Here is a 22754-nt window from a genome sequence, read left to right as displayed (position 1 = left end):
TCCCCTGTTAGTCCTATCTGGTTCGGGTCCCACACACGTGAGCAATATTCTAGAACTGATCACACAAGTGATTTGTAAGCAACCTCCTTAGTAAACTGATTGCACTTCCACAGTATTCTACCAATAAACCAGAGTCTACCACTTGCTTTACCCGCAACTGAACCTATGTGATCATTCAATTTCTTATCCCTACAAAGTGTTACAACCAGGTATGAGTTGGCCAATTCCAACATTGGCTCATTGATATTATAGTCATAGGATACTACGTATTTTAGTTTTGTGAAGTGCACAATTTTACATTTCTTAATATTTAGAGCAAGTTGCCACTCTCCACACCACATTGAAATAGTATCAAGATCTGACTATATATATGCAGCTTCTTTCATGTAGTACTTCATTATAGGTAACTGCATTGTCTGCAAAAAGCTTGATTTTACTATCAGTATTATCTGAAAGGTCATTAATTCAAGTGTGAATAGCAGGGGACCCAACACACTTCCCTGGGGCACACCTGAAGTTACTTCTACATCTGACAATGACTCTCCATCCAAGATAACATGCTGAATCTTCCCTACCAAAAAGTCCTCAATCCAGTCACAAATTACACTCGATACCCCTTGTTGTCGCACTTTTGACAATAAGTGTAGGTGTGATACTGAGTCAAATGCATTTCAGAAATCAAAAAGTACTGCATCTATCTGGTTGCCTTGATACAGAGCTTTCAGTATGTCATGTGAGAAAAATGCAAGTTGGGTTTCACATGATTGATGTTTTCAAAATCTATGCTGGTTGGCACTGAGAAGGTCATTCTGTTCAAGATACCTCATTATGTTTAAGCTCATAATATGCTGTAAGTTTCTACAACACAATGATGTCAAGGGTATTGGACAGTAGTTTTGTGGATCACTTCTACTACCCTTAGAAATGGGCACAGTTTTTTGTTTGAGGGATCTACAATAGATTACAATTAGGGGCTAACTCAGTTGCAAATTCAATATAGAATTTGAAAGGGATACTGTAAGGGTCTGGAGCTTTATTCAATTTTAAGGATTTCAACTGTTTCTCAACACCAATGAGACTAATTCTTATTTCTGTGAAAAGCGTTAGTGTGCTAATCAAGGATTCTCAATATGCAGGTCTATGTTATTGTCCTATATCTGGGTGCAATCAACCACTAATATGGCCTCATCAAGGAGACGGTGTGCAGAAAGTGATTGAAGGGTAGCAATTTAAAGATAATGGGGTGGGGGGAATGCTATGGCAAGTGCCATGGGTCATAAACCCTGTGACAATCTGGGCAAAAAGTAGGGTTACTAACAAATTTGCACCAATATTGACAGTTCATGAGTGGATCTTAGGAAATGTTAGTAGAGAGGTGTTATCATTATAGCTGGACTCTGACAATATTGCTGCAGCCTGAGTGTAACTGTGACATGACAAAGTAATCATCAGAGACGTCAGTTTGGTTATCCAATTCACCACTCATTGTGTAGGGTCATGTGGGGTTTGTTTGTGATACGCTGGTTAGTAGGCTGTACGAGCACAGCTAGCAAGGCCACTAAAGTTTGTTGTATTACAGGGGTTTGTTGATATTGTGTTACCTGTGTGCTTAGTTTAAGTATACCATAGATAGTTAATTTTCCCTAAGAAAAAGTGTTTTTAGGTGATTACATTTTCACCTGTGGTTGTCATCATAGTTCCCCAGATTCAGGACAAACCTCCACAAGTGTATTGAGTCAGAATTCATTATGTAAGTCTGTGGTACGTGCGTATCTTGGGGCATTGTTCTGTATGACTTACAGGTGGCGCTGATGTGTTGGAGCTGCATAACACCAGGTTGGAGCTGCATATAACATCAGTAGTCTATTATGAGGCCTGTCTAAAAAGTATCCGACCTTTGGCTAAAAAAAATATTTCGAATACCTGACAGGGCTGGGACCCTAATACCCTTCAAAGTATGCCCCTTGTGCTCACACACACTTAGACCACCGATCCTTCCACTGCCGGAAACACCTCTGGAAGTCCTCTTTTGGAATGGTGTTCAGCTCTGTTGTCGTGTTCCACATTATCTCTTCTCTACTCTCAATATGCGATCCTTTCAGTAGTGTCTTCAATTTTGGAAACAATGAGAAATCACAAGGAGCCATGTCTGGACAGTAGGGAGGTTGGCGAATGGCTGTAATTCCATGTTTGGCCTAGAAATTTTGGATCAAGTGGGATGAATACACAAGAGCATTGTTGTGATGCAGTTGCCAGTTTTTTGCCATCCACATGTCTGGTCTTTTGCGTCGAACTGCATCACGGAGTTACCAGAGAACATCTTGGTAGTACTTCTTTGTCACTGTTTGTCCTTCGGTGGATATTTGTGATGCACAATTCGACGGACATCAAAGAAGACAGTTAGCATCACCTTGATTTTGCTTGGCACCTGCTCCACTTTCTTCAGCCTTGGAGACTTGGGATGCTTCCATTGAAACAACTGTCTTTTTGTTTCTGGGTCATACCTGTACACCCATGACTCATTTCCAGTTATCATGGTGCTCGGAAACCCAGGATTACTGTTGGTGGTGTCCAGAAGGTCCAGTGCAACTTCAAAACAGAGGTCTGTTTGTTCCGGCGACAACAACTTGGGCACAAATTTCACAGCCACTCGGTGCATGTTCAAATCATCATGCAAAATTGCATGTGCAGAACCTTCACTCACTCCAACCTCTTGGGCAATCTCCCACATGGTCAAACGACAATCTGCCATGACCAAATTTTGCACACTCTCAACAACAGCTGCACTCTGAGCAGTTTGGAGCCTGCCATAATGCTGGTCACTCTCCGCTGATGTGCAGCCATTTTCGAATCAGTTGAACCACTCTTTAATTTGTGTTGAACCCATCGCATTTCTCCAAACACCTGCTGAATCTTACTAATTGTTACGCTTTGAGAATCACCAAGCTTTTGACAAAATTTGATACAGTATCTTTGCTCAACACATTTAGTCATCTTGAGAGAATCAGTATTCCAATGAACATGTTGTGTAGCACCTCACTCAGCAACCGACAGGCAGCAACTAATGCACTGGAAGGCAGGGTCAAAATTCATGCATGTGCATAAAGGTCTCTTCCTTTACTGTGTACAGTGGCACCATGCTATTGTCTTTATTTTGCACGAGAAAATCTAAGGTTGGATACTTTTTAGAGAGACCTCGTATGTGTTATGTACATGGACCTTGACAGCTTTCTATTCCGTGTGCTTTGCTTGTTAAGCATAGGATACACTTGTTTGGGTATCATATGCACTTTGTTGGCAAGGTGTCGTATGTGGTCTAGCCAAGTGAGTTTCCAGTTCAGCCAGACACTGAGGTATCTGTCTTTCTCATGGAAACATATGTAGCATGTTTGTAGTGTAATTTGTCTGCAGTATTGTTGTTTATGCAGTTATTTCAGTCCACATGCAAACAGAACTGCCTCACACTTGTCAGCATTAACTTTGATACACCATTTCTGCAACCAGAGCTCAGCAGTTTTGAGTGGTGTCTGTAGACATAAGTTAATGTTCGATGTTTTTCAATATTGCACTAGGATGGCAGCATATCTGTGTAGATGGCAGCCAACATATTATATTTTTCTGAAATATCATTAATATGGAGGTTAAACAACAGGCGCCCCAGCATGTTGCCTTGGAATAGTCCAACTTGAATGCCTTGTCATCTTAATTGCTTACCATCAGTGTCAGTGTTGAAACTACTGTTTGTGTGGAATGATTGTATGAGACACATTTGTCTGATGGGCTAACTAGCATTACTGAGTGTGTGGATGAGGCCATTGTACCAGACATAATTGGAGGCTTTTTTGATATCCAGGAATGCAGCCCTTATTGCTTTGCTGGTGTTGTAGCCGCCTTTATGTGTTCTATTACATGGATGAGTTGTGTTGTAGAAGTGAAATTGTTCTGGTCCCAGGCTGTTAATGCAGTGGCTAGTGAGTCATTTTAGAATCACCTTCTCAATAGTCTTACTGAGTGAGTTAATCAGGCAGGGAATTGTTATTGTTCTTGGTTGGCATTTATGTGTGTTAAATATTCTATAGCTTCAACTCCTTGAGGACACAGTTTTGAATGTCACCAGGGTCAGAAGCTTTCCTAACTGAGGAATGCTTAATAGCCAGTGTTATTTCAAATACCTCCAAGACCATGAAAGACAGGTCCAAGAGCAGTTTACCACACTGGGGCATACAGAAACCCAAATGTTCCTAGGTTCCTTAGCTGCATCTACCCCTATTTCCAGTATACTGACAAAGATTGTTGTGACATCCACAACCCCCAGCATATGTTTTCAATTTTTTCTCTTGGATTTTGATAATTATTGTTGAAAGCCAGTGGAGCATTTCTTAGGATAATTCCATACTGTTATTATGAAAGTAAAGTACATTTTTAAATGCATACATCTTTCAATGCAACATTGTATTTTGTACAACAAATGAAGTAGGTAAGGTTCAGCAGGCACAAAATGGATGTGATTACTAATCCAGAACTTTGGTGTCATTTCCTACTCATGCACACGTACAAGAACTGAGAAGTGAGTCCTGAGAGGCAGGATATGAGCAGCAAGAATGGAGAAGTGAGAATTAATAACTGAAGACTGATATGTGAGGTCAATTCTCCAGAACACTGAGAACTCATTGGAATCGAGAACTATCACTATAGCAGTGTCCAACTGGTCTGTTAGAATGCTATTGCCCCATACTAGTACACTGTTCTATGTCTGTTTGTCCACCACCTTTGTGAAATTACTCTGTGTTTTTTATTGACTTTGTAACAATAAACAAAAAGACCTAAATATGTCTGAAAAAGAAAAAGAAACTATCTGGTGCACATTATCAAAAAAGAAAACCACAAGAAAAGAAGGAAAATGAAAAACAAGCTAAAGCTATGAAAGTTTCTTTTTTATGTTGGCTCCTACAAGTGCTGAAAAACTGTGTAAAGAGGTTATTTCTCCAAACAGAAACATTGTGGGTTTAGGATATGGCTTCCCTGCTGTCACAATGGTCTCTTCAAGCACTGAACTTTTGCCGGTGCAGATAAGAACTTATTTTAATTAATGGTTGCCACCCTGAGTTTCTTGTTTCTAAAAAATATGGATTTTATATGAAAAATTGAATTTGAGACTGCTTTCATGGCCAAATGATTAGTGTTGCTGCCTTCAATGCAGAAGGACCCAGGTTTGATTCCTGGCACTGCCTAAATTTTTTCTGAGCTAGGGGGTCTGGTACAGGCCGAACGAGGAGTTGCTTGAATAAAGGAGCATCGGCATCATCAGTATCATCTACTTGCAAGAAACAAGTGCAGGGATTGGTGACATGATGATCACACTTCTCACAATCATAGATCACTCCTTGTATGTATGTTAGCCAGTTGGAACAGGCCTAAGGCCCAATCCTTGAGTGGTATGTTTTCATTGAATTTTATTACAAATGGCATTCAAAAAGTTTTGCACAGTCGTCTCTAATTTTTTTATTTTGTGCAGGAGGAGAATGAACTTTTTTGTGAACATACTTGGAACGTTTAGCCATACATTGAGCCTACATAATGTAGCCTCCATCAGATGGATGCATCTGGCTCAATGCTTTTTCCATGATGTGAATGCACTTCAGTAAAATTCTGGGGATTGACTTTTACACTATTGCTTGACAGAGGAGATAAGGTCTTTCTCACTATCAAATGTGTTACCATGCAGGTGGGCCTTCAGACAACCAGAGGTAAAAATCAGACGGAACCAGTCCGGACTGCAGGAAGGATGAGGAACAATTTGCCAACCCATTTCCCTCATTTTATCATGTGTCATAAGGGTTGTATGGGGTTTGGAATTGTCATGGTGTAGTCTGATGAGCTGACCCTGAAGCTGTGATCTGTGGGTCTTGATGGCATGTCACAGCTTGTCCAATGACAAACAGTAACGATCCCAGTTAATTGTGGCGCCAGGTTCCAAAAAGTCAATGAAAATAACACCACACTGATCCCAGAAGAAGGAAACCATCACCTTTTGTCCTGCTCTTCGTGAAAGTCTTGGTTTCTTCTTCTGAGGGGAGCCCAAATGACACCACTCCGTGGATTGGGTTTTGCTCTCAGGTTCGGGCAAAAAAATCATGTTTCATCCTGGATAATGACGCCATCAAAACACTATTTCCACTCTTCAGTAAAAGTCTTCATGAGACCCTCGCACACATTCTTCCTCGTCATTTTCATTTCTCTTGTCAATAATCTAGTCACCCAACGTGCACAGAATTTTCTGTACCCTAATTACTGTACCAGTGATCCCACACTATCCAATGACAAATGAGTTATTTCAGCAAGCTGTCGTGTTGTCACACATCTGTCATTTTGGATGGTTTGATCAATGGTCTCCATATTCACATGCGGTAGTCGATAGTCAACCGCTTCGTGGATTGTTCAGTAGAGAGAAGTCACCTCCTTTAAACCTCTGCAACCACCACTGGATACTACTGTGATCCACTGTGTCCTCCCCATAAACAGGAAGCAACTTCCTGTGAATCGATGTGGCAGAGACATCGCCAGTATTGAAGAGGAACTCCATCACCGACCATTGTCGCAACTAGACATCTACTTCATGGTCCATTATGGCTCACCTGTAAATAAAAGAAAATACTTTTATATACCAACTTGTAGCTAAATGTTCCAAGTATGTTCACAAAAAATTCATTCTCCTCCTGAAAAAAATAAAAAAATTACAGACGACTGTGCAAAACTTTTTGAATTCCCTTTGTCATATAGCCAGCAGATGGCTTTGTATTCAAGTAAGTAAAAGTAATTGGACCTTTAAAAATGACAAAACACAGCAAAGTCTTGACTCACAACCATCCACCTCTCCGTACCATAAAGCCTTGACAGAAATGGAGTTTTTTAACTGCATTGCAAGTGGGTGTCTGTCTTGATCCTGCTAAGTACCATGTGCAAATTCCTGTTGCATCATGAGAAACCTGGATTTCCTTCTGTACCATGTGCATTATTTCACTTTTTGAGTAATTAAGTAAATATTACAACATTTATCTTAAAATAGTCTTAACAAGAGTTCAAGTAATGACAACTAAAGTCTAAGGAAAAAGGAAGGGTGGGAGCACAAAACGATAAATCTTTTGTGTGGAAAAATGTCTTCAAAGAAGCTCTGCATATAATGCAACACCTATTCAAAATTGTTCAGTTCAGGCCACTGGTCTTGCATTAGTACACTTACTAATTGAGTGTAAAGTGTGGGAAGTCTCACTGTCCTCCCATTACTTTCAGGTACTGGCAGAAGTAAAGCTGTGAGTACCGGGCGTGAGTCGTGCTTCGGTAGCTCAGATGGTAGAGCACTTGCCCGCGAAAGGCAAAGGTCCCGAGTTCGAGTCTCGGTCGGGCACACAGTTTTAATCTGCCTGGAAGTTTCATATCAGCGCACACTCCGCTGCAGAGTGAAAATCTCATTCTGGAAACGTCCCCCAGGCTGTGGCTAAGCCATGTCTCCGCAATATCCTTTCTTTCAGGAGTGCTAGTTCTGCAAGTTTCGCAGGAGAGCTTCTGTAAAGTTTGGAAGGTAGGAGACGAGGTACTGGCAGAAGTAAAGCTGTGAGTACCGGGCGTGAGTCGTGCTTCGGTAGCTCAGATGGTAGAGCACTTGCCCGCGAAAGGCAAAGGTCCCGAGTTCGAGTCTCGGTCGGGCACACAGTTTTAATCTGCCAGGAAGTTTCATATCAGCGCACACTCCGCTGCAGAGTGAAAATCTCATTCTGGAAATGCCACAAGATGTTTGATGCAAAAACCACACTTATTATACCAAACAGCAATATGTAATGTTTTCCACACTCTGTGGGTGTTGCAAGTGAGACACACATTCACTAATTATGGTGTTCCCAAGTTACCAGTGGCCCTTAACGAAGGGCTGAATACTCCAGGTAGTTACACCCAACAAAGCTGTAACAATTCTCGACAAAGAGCATATTATACTGGACAGGCTGACCTGTTTAGTTGCAAAATACAGCACTAGATGCCACTATGAGTAGCAAAAATGAGTGACAGTACTCAACCACAACTTTTTCAGAAGTCACTGTAATCATCCAGATCTGATCTCAGAGTACAGATGACAGGCACTGTTTGTTACAGTGCCACAATCTGCAGCTGATTGCACCCTACTCCCTCAGTGGCTGTAGGGACAGCCTTTCAACGTGTTAACTGAGGCCTTCAGGCCTATACACTGAGTTCAGAAAGTGATCCTTTGTTAGGTTCTCTTTTGGTTATTTTAATTTACCACAACATAAACCCAACATGCAATGATGTTAATCTCCATTGTTTCAGTCAGTAACTGACCACTTTACGTAGCAAGGCATCATTACCATTGCATTAGTTCTCACACAGGTCACTTCAGGGGAGCTAATTGCTGGTCAAGGTTGAACATATACTATTGGTTGATTCTTTCTTTACTCATCTTACTTTCATTTGACTTTACCAGTCAGTTGTACACATCAAAATTGGTAATTACTGCACAAATAGCTCTGTCCATGACCATACAACAAGAGCTAGACTCAACTTACATTTACCAAGAAAAAATAAACATGAAATTCAAAACAGCATTATCTACCAAGGAATAAAACTATACAATAAATAATCAAAAGAGATTAAAGAAACTGCAAAAATACACTTATTTAAAAAGGCAGCTAAAAAGTACCTGTTATGCAATACATTTTATGCATTGAAGGATTACTTAGATAAAACAGAGTAGGGGTTTGATGAAAAATGTTATACAAATAAATAATAAAAATGATTATAAAACATCCAACATTCCACTTAACACCTTCACATTATGTTTTTTCCTTCTTTTCTCCTTTCTAGAAATACTTACCCCTAAGCTGTGCATAGCACAATACTAATATCTCTTCCTCTTTCTGATCTCAACATCTCATTCATTATAGAGTAATGCTGACTCAGTTTTTCAGGATAGCAAATGGGAAGTTGTGGTACAGAAAATGGCCCAGAGAGCACCAGTGCATGTGTTTGTGTGTAGTGAGTGAAATGTTATGAAACAATGTGTGTATAGTGTGTGCAGTGACTGATAGTGAGATACGAGTGAACAGTGTGGCATTACAGTATTTAATAAGTTATTTGTAAAAAAAGTATTGTATACCAGGAGTAAATCTAATGATTGTCTCTAACTAGAAGTCTGTAAATGTATGTGTATATGAATTAGCTTATTTTAAATTGATCTAAACTTGTAAATACTTTGACATGTCCTATATCCTTGCAAAAAGAGATCTACAGATGAATAAAGCTACTACAACTACTATAAGTGTACATTTATTTTGAGGGCATATGTACACAAACACCAGGAATTATGTTGTATCTGCTGATAACAACATTTTAAATCATTACACTCCTGCTATTGCAGTTCCTCAGCAATGGATCACTCTCACCATACTTCCCTGTTCGTAATGACTTTTTTTTAAAAGAACTAAGTCTACTCAATCTGAAAATTACATACCTCACAAACTGATTACACATATTTAGACAAACTGATTTTGCTGGTAGGTTGCAAAAAAATGTCAGGAGCTTCTTTACCAAAGACTATATTTAACATGAATGCATAATTGGCATTTAATTAATAAAACAGTCTACATTTATGCCCCAAATATGAATATTCAAACTTCCCCAAATATGAATATTCAAACTTTGCTTTTTTCTTTCTCCTTTGATTTGTTTTAATAAAATCAGAATGATGTTATTTTCATTAACATTTTGTCTCATATTGGCTTAAAATTATAACAATGTAAAACCCTGTTTCTTTTACAGTTGTATTGTTGAAAAAAAGCTATGAGTCCACATAGTTTCTACAATTCAATACTAGAAATCCAGGATTGCTAGCTACTTATTGAACAGCCTATCTTTTGATTTTAAACTAAAAATCTAATTTATAACATATTGTCTTCAGACATACTTAAATATTCCATATCCTTGTTTACCTGCATTCTTTGCCCATTAGTTTTCACAAAATAATAAAATATAAACAACTTCTACTCCAAGGAGTACTTTAAACTATGGAACAAAAATACTCTTCTACTTCGTGTATGATATTTCTGTCCTTATATCATCCCAGTATACAGCTACACACATTATTCAGAAGCTACCCACAATAATTTGGGATAGATCAAGCCTTGTATTTTTGAAAAACGTATCTAAAAGTGCTATATAAGAATAACTCTCATTAGCTCCATGTCTTCCTCAGACATAAGGCAACAGACCATAGACTTAGACTAACTCTCACTACCCCAATATATCAAATTGAGCCATGCCTCAGTCTCCTTACAACAGTGTACTTCATTATAATGTCATTTAAATCCATTGCAATTTGTTGTCTGATAGCTTCTTAATTTATGTACATCATTCTAGCTCAGCTTGCTTCTCTTAGGTGTGACAATGGCTAGTTTTCATACTGCCCACCAGTCACTGCAAGCTCTCCAGCCAAGGAGGTTCCAGTTCTTGTCAGAGCCATAAGACGTCTCTCCATATATCTTCAGACACCGTTACAACACATTTATCATTTCAATGACAGTATCCACTCTTCACTTGTACATTACTTGATGTATTGTAATCCTGGTGTGAACAGCTTATATATAGCATTTTCACCCAAGCAGGTGAAGGGTGTGGCACTGTCATTCTCAGCAGTGACAGCATCTCATATTTGTTCTGCATGGGAATGAATGTACAAACCTGAGTTCTGAGTGAGCCCTTCCATCCCCATACAGGATCTGTGGACTTACTGCTGACACATTATACACAGTCAAGTAACAAGCCATGATAAGCTCTTTATTTCCTGATGAGGAGACAGTATCCATGGGAGAGGATAGTTCATACACTCATAGAAAGGCAATGGGGAGATGACACCAAACAGCATATTTAATTTCTGTGTAACATTTTATTTTATTGTCAACAGCTAATCTTTTAATTTGTTATTTACACTAGACTGTTTTTGCTTACCTGATTTTCTATTGAGATCAGATGTATAACCTCACATGATAATTCCCTCACTGCAAGTATTTTCATATACTGGTCAAAATAATCAAAGTTATTTGTAAGTGTAAAGCAGAATGAAGTATGTTACTTCCATTTAAAATCCAAGTGTGTGCATGTGCATACACACACACACACACACACACACACACACACACACACACACACACACACACACACACACACACATGCTGATAACCACAATACAATAGGCATACCATTATACATTCAGCCCTGCAGGAAATATGCCTTAATTATTATTTTGTGTAAAGTAAATTATATAATTCATTTTTCCTTTCAGAATTGCGTAAGGAAGCCATGCATACAAGGAATATTATTCAAGGACCTTCGGAATTCCAGCCGGTGCCACAGTGTTCTCTTGGCCAACACCTTTATGAACGGTTACAGCTCCATGGTGGTAATGTTGCTCAGGTAGGACTAATGACATATAATAATGTATTCTGTGAATCACATCATGAAAGAGGATTTGCGAAATATGCAAAGGTTAAAGAAAGCAAACAAAATGGTATTTTGTATTGTGAATTACTGTAACACAGTGTACATGTAATCAGATCATTGTGACAGTCAGCCTCTTGTATTTTAGAAATGCTGCTACTATTTTGATTTTAGGTTCTGCTGCTTACATTTAAGAATAAATAAAGTTTCATGCTACACCATATACTTTTTTCTGCACAGGCAGAGGTAAATATTTCTGTAGCTAAGTTGCATTTCATGTACAATCACATGAATATTGTATGTGATTAATTGAACTTCTTGAATATATTTTAAAATGTTTGTCTGGCTGGGGCTTAAATGTAGATCTTAATTAAGGACCAGATGAAAAGACTGAATTATAGGAATGTCTGATAAATCAGTGGTAACACTGATGTGATGTTTTTAAGTTTGATAGCTCCAGTGCTTTTGAGACTGGACAAAAGTTATTAGATAACCTGAGTAAATCAGAAGCAGTCTTATAGTACAAGCCATAAGATCCCAGCTAAGGTTGAAAAGGAAAAGGTTAAGAAGACCAAGAGGGTTTTAATGATAGCTGGTAGTTAAGGAAAAATAGGAGCCATAACTGGTACAGAACTCTATGGCAGATGATCACTAGGTAACTGTTTCCTTTACACTGAGTGTAGGACTCAGTTAAACTACATGTGATTTAAGTTCTTTGAAGGAAGGTCTTGAAAAATATGTTCTTGTAACTATAGATCTTTTTGTCCTGTGAATCATTTTAATACGTTGTTTATAGATATGCTATAGGACAAATCAGAGGTAACACAATTAATTTATAATTATCATAGTTATTAACTGAGATTACTAATCAACACAATCAAAATAAATAATAATATAAAGTGACACAACTATACAATTAACAATATTTAGTAAATTGGGTTTACTTATGCTCAAGGAAGAACTGTTTAACTTTATCTAATACTGATAAGTATTTTAAGTAAGAAGGCATATGGTTATACAATATAACTCCAATATAATATACTCCTATTTTCCATAAGTTTCTACTTACTGTGTCTAAATGCAGGTTAAGCTTCTGCCTAGTTTTATATGTTTGAGGATGATTTCTTTTCTTAAAAAAAAAATTATCCCTTTTGTGAAGATAGTATTTCCTTAAGGCAAGGGCAGTATTTTCAGACTTTTAAAAAGGGGTCTATAGAAACCCCTAAATTTTGCTTGCTTTATACCTTTAATAATCTTTTTCTGTATTTTAAATGTTTTATAAAAAAATTTGGAGTTCCTTAAAACTGATTTCATACATCCATAGCAGCTGTATACTGCCATGGATCATTGTCACCACTGACAAGCAGCTTGTATTCTGAAAGAGAATTCTAACACTATACATAAGGGTACTGAATTTTTTTATTAAGAATGTTAAGTTTTATCTCCCACTTAAAATCCTCTTGAATACATATGACCAAAAATTTTGTACAACTCACGTTTAAGCCATTTCTTTCTTCAATGATGAAAACAAGGTGTTCAGGCTAGATGTTTATGTGCTGTGAAAGTTAACTGCTACACTTACTTCAGAATTTATAGTGAGCCATTGTGCTAAACTTTGCACTACCAGTGTTGCAGTTTCCTGCAGATTTTCCTCACTGTGTGATCTGATTACAGTATTGGTGCCATCTGTAAAAAATACTGTTGTTCCATCATCTGTTTTGTTGGCCAAGTTATTTACATACAACAGAAATATGGTCTGGTCCCAGTATTGTTCTTTGATGGATCCATAATTGATTTTCTGTTCATTACTGAAAGCTGGAAATTCTGTGTGTTTCACTGTCTTCATATTTTATTTCTGTAATCTGCTGATCATTGTTGAGGTATGGCTGGATCCATCATTTAGACTGGAATCTAATTCCATAATTACTTAACTTATGCAATAGAATGTCATTATTAATAACACTGAAGGTGTGATGTTCTGCTGGTTCTGTAACATGGTATAGGATGGTGATGTAAAGTCTGAACAGGAGCTAAGACTTCCCATTATATAGTCTTGCTCACCTTACAGTTTCAGCACACTTGCCAACCTCTCCCAATCGGACTTTGTTTCTTGAAGTGCTGTAGTTACTGCTGGAAGTTAAGTGTGCAAACCCAACATCCAATTCTCATAATAAATTTGATGCTCCTGATAGTCAACATATTATATTTTGTACTCTTGGGTGCAGTGACCATTAATTGTAAAGTTGTTTTAACATTTGAAACATCACAATTGTGTTGATGAGGACTAAGTCCACAAATTGTCTCTCTTGCTTAACAGATTCCAATTGAGTGAATGTATAACAAGTTTTCTCTTGTCCCTATGACATCGTAGTCATCGTTGCAGCTGCTCTTCCTCTGTGGCCCGCATCATACCTCCAAGGCAGGAACCAACAACATGGAATAAATCACCTTACCAGCAGGTTCCATGAACATGGTATGATGTTTATCTTTATCCTGGCTTGCAGATACATTGTGTTCATCCATTTCATTATACATGCACATAAACAAAGCATTACTCCAAATAGTTCATTATCTAATTCATTAGGAAAAATAAGCTTTTTGTGTTACAGTACAGATTCCTCCCCTGAGGTGAATGATGTGATCACTCCTATGAAATACTAACAAAACAGTAAACATTCAAAGTTAAAAACTAGTTTTAACCTTTTCACTGCAACCATTAATACATGTGTCTCTTTTATGTAAAATCAAATATGTACCTGTATCTCATTTATAATAAGCAACTTACTCTTGTTTGCTATGTGTGGAATGCTCCACAGTGAATTGTAAACCACCAATTGTAGGAAAATATTCGCCCCAGCTTCACTATAATTAAGTTTCTTAACATTCCTACCAGATCATAATTCTTTCACTATGGATATGGGATGACAAATAATTATTACTCATATAGATCTTTTAACAGTTGTTTATAATATTTCTTGGATTTCTCTCATGAACTACTCATTACCAGCAGTCATTTAGTAGAATTGCCCATATTTCATCCAATCTAATGTGTTGCTTGCAGAACTCAGACTTTATTAGCAATGCTCATAAAACTTTTGAAAATCTCAGAGCAAGTGCTACACCTTGGGTAAGGCAGTGAATACAGTTTTTAATAAACAGATACAAGGAGGGTTCCACGTGGAAGACTACTGAATTTAGTAAAGATGGAAGATAGTCAGGGTGCTACAAGAGGAAAAGAAAGAAAGGAAATGAAATACTAAAGGTGTTAGAACCTAAGAGGGAAAGAAGACAGACCCTAAAGACTGATACCCATCCCAACCCCCATCCCTGGATTTCCTCCCTTACAGATTGTTCACTGAGGAGCCAGAGGATGAAGTTGTTTGGCATGTCCTACAGAACAGACTTCCCCAGTTTCACCCAGACAGGCCCAAATAGAGGTTCTATCACCTTTCTATTGAAGCCAAGTGGAGATGGTAGCAACCTGACACAGTAATCACCTTTGCGTTTGTAAACTCCACATTCAAATTAAAACCAATTCCATTGACCAAATAACCAAAATATCGCCTTAGAAAATCCTTATAAACCCATCAGTATTATTTATCATTTCCTCTAGAAGGAGTATACAAGACTCTACAAAACTCCCAGAGCTATACTGGGATATGGCCCTGTTTAGTTATTACAGGGAATATCACATTCATTGTTATGAGGCCAGTTGCCTCACCAAATACCTCCAGCATCCATAAACTGCCTCCAAACCAGAGGAGTTACATGGTTTGAACAGTTAACAACTATTTGGTGTCAGGCATTCCATAATCAGTTTCCTATCTTTCCAAACATGGAGAATAGCACACAAAACTCATACACTTGTGTCTTTTTTTGTCATCATTAAGATAGCGTATGGTACAGATTTACAAACTTGGGTAAATTCATCTACTTTGCTACTTTGGAGGAACTTCAAAATTAACTGTACTAACTTCTGTAGTGACCTTCAATATACAGCTCTTTCTGCAGAAAGATTATCTCTACACAATCACTTAATTATGAAATAGCATCCCTATTTATCTACCCTCCTTTTTCTTTTAGGTATATGTTATCCTTTTCCTCTAGGTTGAAATATGGTTTCCCGGCTATTACACAAGTTGAAAATATGGTCACTATTTTTTTTATAAACTTAAATTTGCCATATTTTGTGACAGTACCTTTTCCATTAGACGTTTGCAAGCAAATATAAGTCTTGGCTTCAGTTGTCTAAGTATGATTCCACAATGCATCGTTGTCAGCTGCAGAAAATGACGTGGTTCAGCATGTTTCTCTCATTTTGGTGTTTCAAATACAGTTTGTTCCAATGTAGTTTCTTCTTTTCAGATAATACAAAAATAATAGTTAACATAATTCAAAATTATTTATGACTGCGACATTCACATTGTTCTTCCGTCAACACACACCAAGAGTTAGCTTCCGACTCGGACTGACTATAGTCAAAGACTACTCCAACATCAAAGATATTTTACACAATCAGTTTCTTTGCTATTCTTTGATACTTTTTCTAATAGTAATCAATATGCTTTTACTCTCAAAAACAGAAGTAAATTAACATATAATAAGACAAATTATAATAAATTCTGACAAAAATATAAGAAAACATTTTCAATTCAGTATCGACAAATACAGTAAAAAAAAAAAAAAAATCTCCCAGATCCATTACAACTGCTCCCCAGGGCTTTTGTTGTTATGGACATATACAACAAAATCCCGACAACACTCAGTGATGGATCTGTATTACACAATTAGTACATTAATGATGCAGTCTGATAACCTCTTCCAAATTTGGACTCTTTGAATCTGTGGACTTGTTACTGGCTGTTGTTGCAATGATACTTCCCCATCAATCCCATACACAAAAATTTCAAGTAAAGAAATTATTTAACATGACAAATATACATGGTATAAAACATACATGAGAAATATTCTAACATACAGCATACAGATTGAAAATAATAGAATGGTAAAACTCATTTCCTAGAATAAGATTTAATTTTAATTTTTTTTTTTTTTAAATATTAATGTTAATTTCATTATGCTTACATATTGTAACAGTAAAAATGATACTGGACATATATAGTGTAATGTGTTTTTCTCTATATTTGCCTTTTATATATATATATATATATATATATATATATATATATATATATATATATATATATATATAAAATTCTGATTTTTTTTTTAATTTTTATATTTTTTTTATTAGTCATGGTTTTTTTTTTGTTTTTTGTATATTTTTTTGCTTATGATTTTCTTTTTAAATTTTTTTTACTCATGGTTTTTTTTTTTTTTTGTATTTTTTTATGATTTTCTTCTTTTAGTACAGCTAAAGATACATCAGTATTATCTAAATTTTTTGCAATTATTTATGTACACTTTCCTCTCTCCTACAATATTACTACAAGTCACATTTTTATGAAGAGTACTTTTGCTCCCCACAACAACAGTATAAACAACAATAAACTGCTCATATATCATGAGGCTTTATCTAAAATTGGTTTTGAAACTTATACCTTTGCATGCATGTCCTCACATGCATGCCTTCACCCACAGGGAAGACTTAGCTTCCAAAATTAGAAAAATTCAGAAATGCTCACTAGGGAGACTTTTTTTTTGTAAAAAAGTAAAATATAAATCTTTCTCTCATTTTTTGTTACAACAGTGTTTTTTTTCATCAGTTTCAATTAACATGTGACTTCAAATTATTAATTTGTACATGCAAATATACATACTTGGTTGTACAGGCAGTTTTGTTCTAACAAGCGTATTCCAGTGGAGGACTTTTGTTTTAGATGATAATAGGTTATTTAAATTTTTGAAATTATGATTTCTGTTTATACAGTTTTAAAGAGACAACATTCCTGAGACCAAATAATTTCTTTGACTTAGGATACACCAAACGTTAAGCATTAGGGTGTGGATTTTCTATGACTTCAAAAGGCCCAATATAGATATCAAAGAATTTTTTTAATTTCTGAAGTTAACATTTTTGATTTTTCATGAGATTTGACCAGAACAAGATCCCCAATTTTAAAAGTGGTCAATCTTACCCTTTTGTTATGTCTTTTATTCCTCTTTTCCCCTTGTTTCCTCATAGTTTCCCTGTAACCAAAATGTCATCTACATAGATTATCAGTTTAGACGCAAGTTCTTGCCTCAGTACATGATCCAAAGCTCTTATAAATTCGGAAACAGAAGAATTTAACCCAAATGGCACAACACAATATTGGTAACTCTTACCATTGTACAAGAAAGCAGTATATTTTCTAGAATTAACTGAAAGTGGTACTTGATGAAAACCCGAAGTTAGATCCAAACTTGACATATGTTTTATATCTGTAAATTTATAGAGTAACTCATCAATATTTTCAGGATGGTCTGTCTGTCTGAACAAAATTTTGTTTAAGTGTCTAGAGTCCAAAACCAATCTTACTCCACCATCTTTTTTCGAAACTACTACTAGAGGATTATTATATGCACTGATACTCCTTTCTATTATATTACATCCTTCCATCTTTTTCAGCTCTTTCTCAACAGCAGGTCTTTTTGATATTGCAATAGTGTATGGTTTTATGAAAAATGGTTCATGAGGTTTTACCTGAAGCTCACACTGGTAACCCTTTACCCTACCAGGTATGTCACTAAAAACATCACTGTATTCCCACAGCAGATTTTCTAACTGTTGTTTTTGCTCCCCAGATAAATTTTGTGTTTCTGAAATTTTGAAATTTGCTAAATTCCCAAATTCAACTTCATCAGTATCAAATCTATGAATTTCAATATTCTCCAATCTATTTTCTTTTAGTAAATTAATACTGTCAAAATTTCCATTACTCTGATCACCAAGTGTGTTCACAAAATTTGTCTGAATGTACTCCCTTTCACTAGTTTCTATCAAAAGTTTTCTTCCAACCCAATCAAATGCTGTATTTACTTTTACTATCCAATTCATACCCAAAAGAAAATCCTCATTAAATTCCTGAATTACAAAACATCCATGTGTGAACAACTTGCCTTCAATTAAAAATGTCACTAAAGCCTGGCTTTTTACCAATTTACTGCTCTTCCCAGTAGCACCTTTTATCTTTACCCCAACAACTGGCATTTCAACATAATCTTTCCCCACTTTCAATTTTTTGCTTAATCTTTCAGATATTCCCGAGATCTCACTTCCTGTATCAATTAAACATTTACCAATCCATGACCCAATTTGAAATTTTATATAAGGAATGCAAAATTGATCACTTTTCTCAGAACCTGTATCCTCTTGTAATAAATCGCTTTCAATTTCCCCAAACCTATACTTATCAGAATCATATGGTATACCATTATATGTATTATTTGTCACAGTTATAAAATTTGCACAAGATACAAAATTGTCATTAGTACTCTCTATTATCTCAAATAGCCAAGAATTTTCATCCAAATCACATTGTATACTATTGAAGTACTTATCCTTCAGCTTTTCAAAAATAAAATATCTCATCTTTTTCCACCACTCAGGACATACAGTTTCACATACATTAATAAGCATCTTTCTAAAGTTCTTGTCAAAAGAAATAGTTTCACTGTTCAGCCATATATTCATAAGAAATGTGTGTGTATCATTAGTATCTATAAAAGTTTCACTTAGGTAAGAAGTTATACATGTGTCATCGTTATTTGTGTAGTCAGATTCTTTACCAGCAACATCTAAATTCACACTTTTACATACACCCAGATTGCGAGTATTATTCATCCTGGTAACATCCCTGGGAATTTCTATAATATTCTCACTATTTAATCCATTTTCAACCATGTGTATACCCAACTCCCTATTTAAACTAATGAAATACCTTTCCTCAACATCATCATCAATACCATTACCATCATTATCAACTTTATCAACAACATCATTATCATTACACATATTCAGGTCATACACATTCAAATTATCCCCCAAAATATTATTTCCCCTTTCTAAAGTTACCAGATCCCTTTCACCAACATTTTCATTCTCACAGCATGCATTCTCTCTTCATTCACACACATCTCTGAACTACTGCAAATTACATCATCCGACAAAGTGTTTTTCTTTTCTGCCCAAATGTAAAACTCTGTTAAATTAAATGAATCACAATTACTTTTATCTACTGTATGTTCTTGTGTATTGAAAATGTTATCTTTATCATTATTATTTTCCTCTTGAAATTTCTTCAATAAGTAACAACTAATGGCCTCATGTGATAGCTTAGGTTTGGAACTGACCTGTTTGGGTTTATGATAGTCACATCCATTGGTCCTTTCATCATGCTCACCTTCTGCCTCAACCTTGCGGACTTTCAAGGGGGCGTCTACTCGTTTTTTATTTCCGGTTCCTGTTTGAACTGCTGATTATGGTTCTGCCAATGTCTCTGATCAACATTTCTGATCCCATTCCTATGCCAAACATTACCTGATTGTTGGTAGTTTCTATTGTACTGACCTCTATCAAAATTTCTGTGATTTTGATCCCTAAAGTGTTCTCTATTTTGTTGATTGTTAACGCGAAAATGTTGTTCTTGTTCTGGATAAAAATTATGGTCCTTCTTTACAAAATTGTTATATCCCCCTGAATTTTGACTGACACCATGATAATTGTTTTGTTCCCTTTTTTGAAAGTTGTCATTTCCCCAATTTTGACCATTACCTTTCTGAGTAAACCCACTGTGTGTTCTTGTTGTTACCCTATCCAACTTTTCAATATAATTGAGAAACTGCTCTACATTACTATCAGGACAATGAACTAAACTCAACTGCATTGCTGATGGCAATCTTCTCTTTAAGGTATCAATTTTGATCAAGTCATCCAAAGGTTTTGTTAAATGAATAAGTTTTTGAAGTTCACTTTTGCAAAATTGTTTCATGTTCCCATCTGATTCCCTATAGTTTCGCCCATTCAAAAATTCACTTTTGATTCTAGTTTGTTTAAGATCATCCCAAAATTTTTGGAAAAATTTTGATTCAAATTCTGAAAAGGTCATCCCCAAAGTTACAATCTGGTTTGCCCAAGTCAAAGCATCCCCTTCCAAGAATTTTTTCACAAATTTAATTTTTATTTCATCTGGTGAGTGAGGTAAAAAACAATCCTTACAATACTGCATAAAATCAACGGGATGTAAGGGTCCATCTACCGAAAAGTGCTTCACTGGAATATTAGATATAAGATTACACGTGTTGACATTGTAATTTTTGCTTTGAAATTCAATGTCAAAACTTTCAATTTTTTTGCTAAGTTCTTTGACAGATTTTTTGTTTTCCAAATCATAGCATTCTACTTTTTCTTCTAGAGTAACCAAACGATTGTCAGTTTCTTGTTGTACATTTTTAACTAAAACTTTTGTATTCTCATCCAAATTTTTAATTTCCCCTTTTATCTCATTAAAATCAATTAAATTTCTTTCCCTATCTACCAGTAACTCATTTTTTACAGTATTAATTTCACCGCTCAATTTAACATCAATTTCATTTACTTTTGCTTCCACAGATTCAATTTTTTCCTCAACACTGCCAACTCTGTTCGAAAGCTCACCCACTTGTGTATTGACTGCTTTGACTTGCAACAAAATTTTATCAATTTTTTCATCCCAGTAAGTCTTATTGTCGTCAACTGATTGTTTAATTTCTTTCGTGAAATTTACAAGAAAACTTTTTAAATCAAATTGATCGGTTCTTTCTGTTTCATTTGACCTGTCTTGATGTTCGAAGTCTATTAAATTACTACTTTCTACTTTAGGCACAATACTCTCGAAAATCTCATAAGTCATTGTGAAGAACAAAAATGTGTACACAACAATACAAAACAAGATAAAAATATTGTTTTAACAAAATACGAGGGTTTCGTGACTTATCTGGAACACTCTTCTACTGTTGCAAAACCACGTTTTCCATCCATGTGATTGTTGACCAAAATTCTTGAAGTATTTTCTTCTGTCGAAAATTATATTTTTTGCCGAAACATTTCTTCTCCAAAACTTTTACTTCCCGATGAACACAAACACTGTAACACACATTCTGAAGAAACTGGTATTAACACACAACAATTTTCTTCCTCGTAGCACTGTTGAAAATTTCGTGAACACAATATCCCGGCTACAGTCCCCAGTTGAAATATGGTTTCCCGGCTATTACACAAGTTGAAAATATGGTCACTATTTTTTTTATAAACTTAAATTTGCCATATTTCGTGACAGTACCTTTTCCATTAGACGTTTGCAAGCAAATATAAGTCTTGGCTTCAGTTGTCTAAGTACGATTCCACAATGCATCATTGTCGGCTGCAGAAAATGACGTGGTTCAGCGTGTTTCTCTCATTTTGGTGTTTCAAATACAGTTTGTTCCAATGTAGTTTCTTCTTTTCAGATAATACAAAAATAATAGTTAACATAATTCAAAATTATTTATGACTGCGACATTCACATTGTTCTTCCGTCAACACACACCAAGAGTTAGCTTCCGACTCGGACTGACTATAGTCAAAGACTACTCCAACATCAAAGATATTTTACACAATCAGTTTCTTTGCTATTCTTCGATACATTTTCTAATAGTAATCAATATGCTTTTACTCTCAAAAACAGAAGTAAATTAACATATAATAAGACAAATTATAATAAATTCTGACAAAAATATAAGAAAACATTTTCAATTCAGTATCGACGAATACGGTAAAAAAAAAATAACATCTCCCAGATCCATTACAAGGTCCACTTATCCTTCCTATCAGATCATACACACATACATATTACAGTACAATACTCTGTTAATAGTGTTTACAACTCTACCTTCTCCTTTTATACATTTATATTGAGGTAGCTACACCTAGTGTAGCCTTTATTCATACTGCTTTTTAATCTGTCTTGTGTGCTATAAGTATTTTACTCCACTGTACATAGTCATTCACTATTGTAATTTTGAATGTTTCAATACATGCCCTCCTATTACATGGTGTAATAGTCATAGCTGGATATTATCCCACCATGCTTACAATATACAGGAGCTAACATCCAGCTCCACTTAGAAAAAGAAGTAACTAGTCTAGGTTCTGTAATCTGCTTGCTGGCTACTGTTTGTTAATTCCTATTGTTTGCCACACACTAATGTAAAACTACATTAGTTGTAAAGGGATGTTTATTATGACATTTTTATGACTTATATCTTTTGATCTCATCTGTATTATAGAGACTTTT

At 35.9% G+C, this 22754-nt stretch overlaps 1 protein-coding gene across 4 annotated transcripts in view; it reads left to right on the top strand.

Moving 5' to 3' along the window:
- The window catches only part of LOC124601097 (luciferin 4-monooxygenase), a 263691-nt gene that overhangs the window by 122348 nt on the left and 118589 nt on the right, over window positions 1-22754 (top strand). For 3 of the 4 annotated variants that reach the window (XM_047136216.1, XM_047136218.1, XM_047136217.1), the window contains one exon: window positions 11345-11475. In XM_047136216.1, the coding sequence (XP_046992172.1) occupies window positions 11362-11475 (114 nt within the window). In that variant the 5' untranslated portion in view covers window positions 11345-11361. Of the gene's footprint in view, window positions 1-11344; window positions 11476-13870; window positions 13973-22754 lie in introns of those variants that run through there. The other variant, XM_047136219.1, reaches the window with a different exon arrangement.

This window comes from Schistocerca americana, chromosome 1, assembly GCF_021461395.2.
Source record: "Schistocerca americana isolate TAMUIC-IGC-003095 chromosome 1, iqSchAmer2.1, whole genome shotgun sequence".
In the NCBI taxonomy this organism is placed as follows: Eukaryota; Metazoa; Arthropoda; class Insecta; order Orthoptera; family Acrididae; genus Schistocerca; species Schistocerca americana.
Note: the sequence above shows the minus strand (reverse complement) of the source record. Positions and strands in the feature narration are given on the sequence as shown.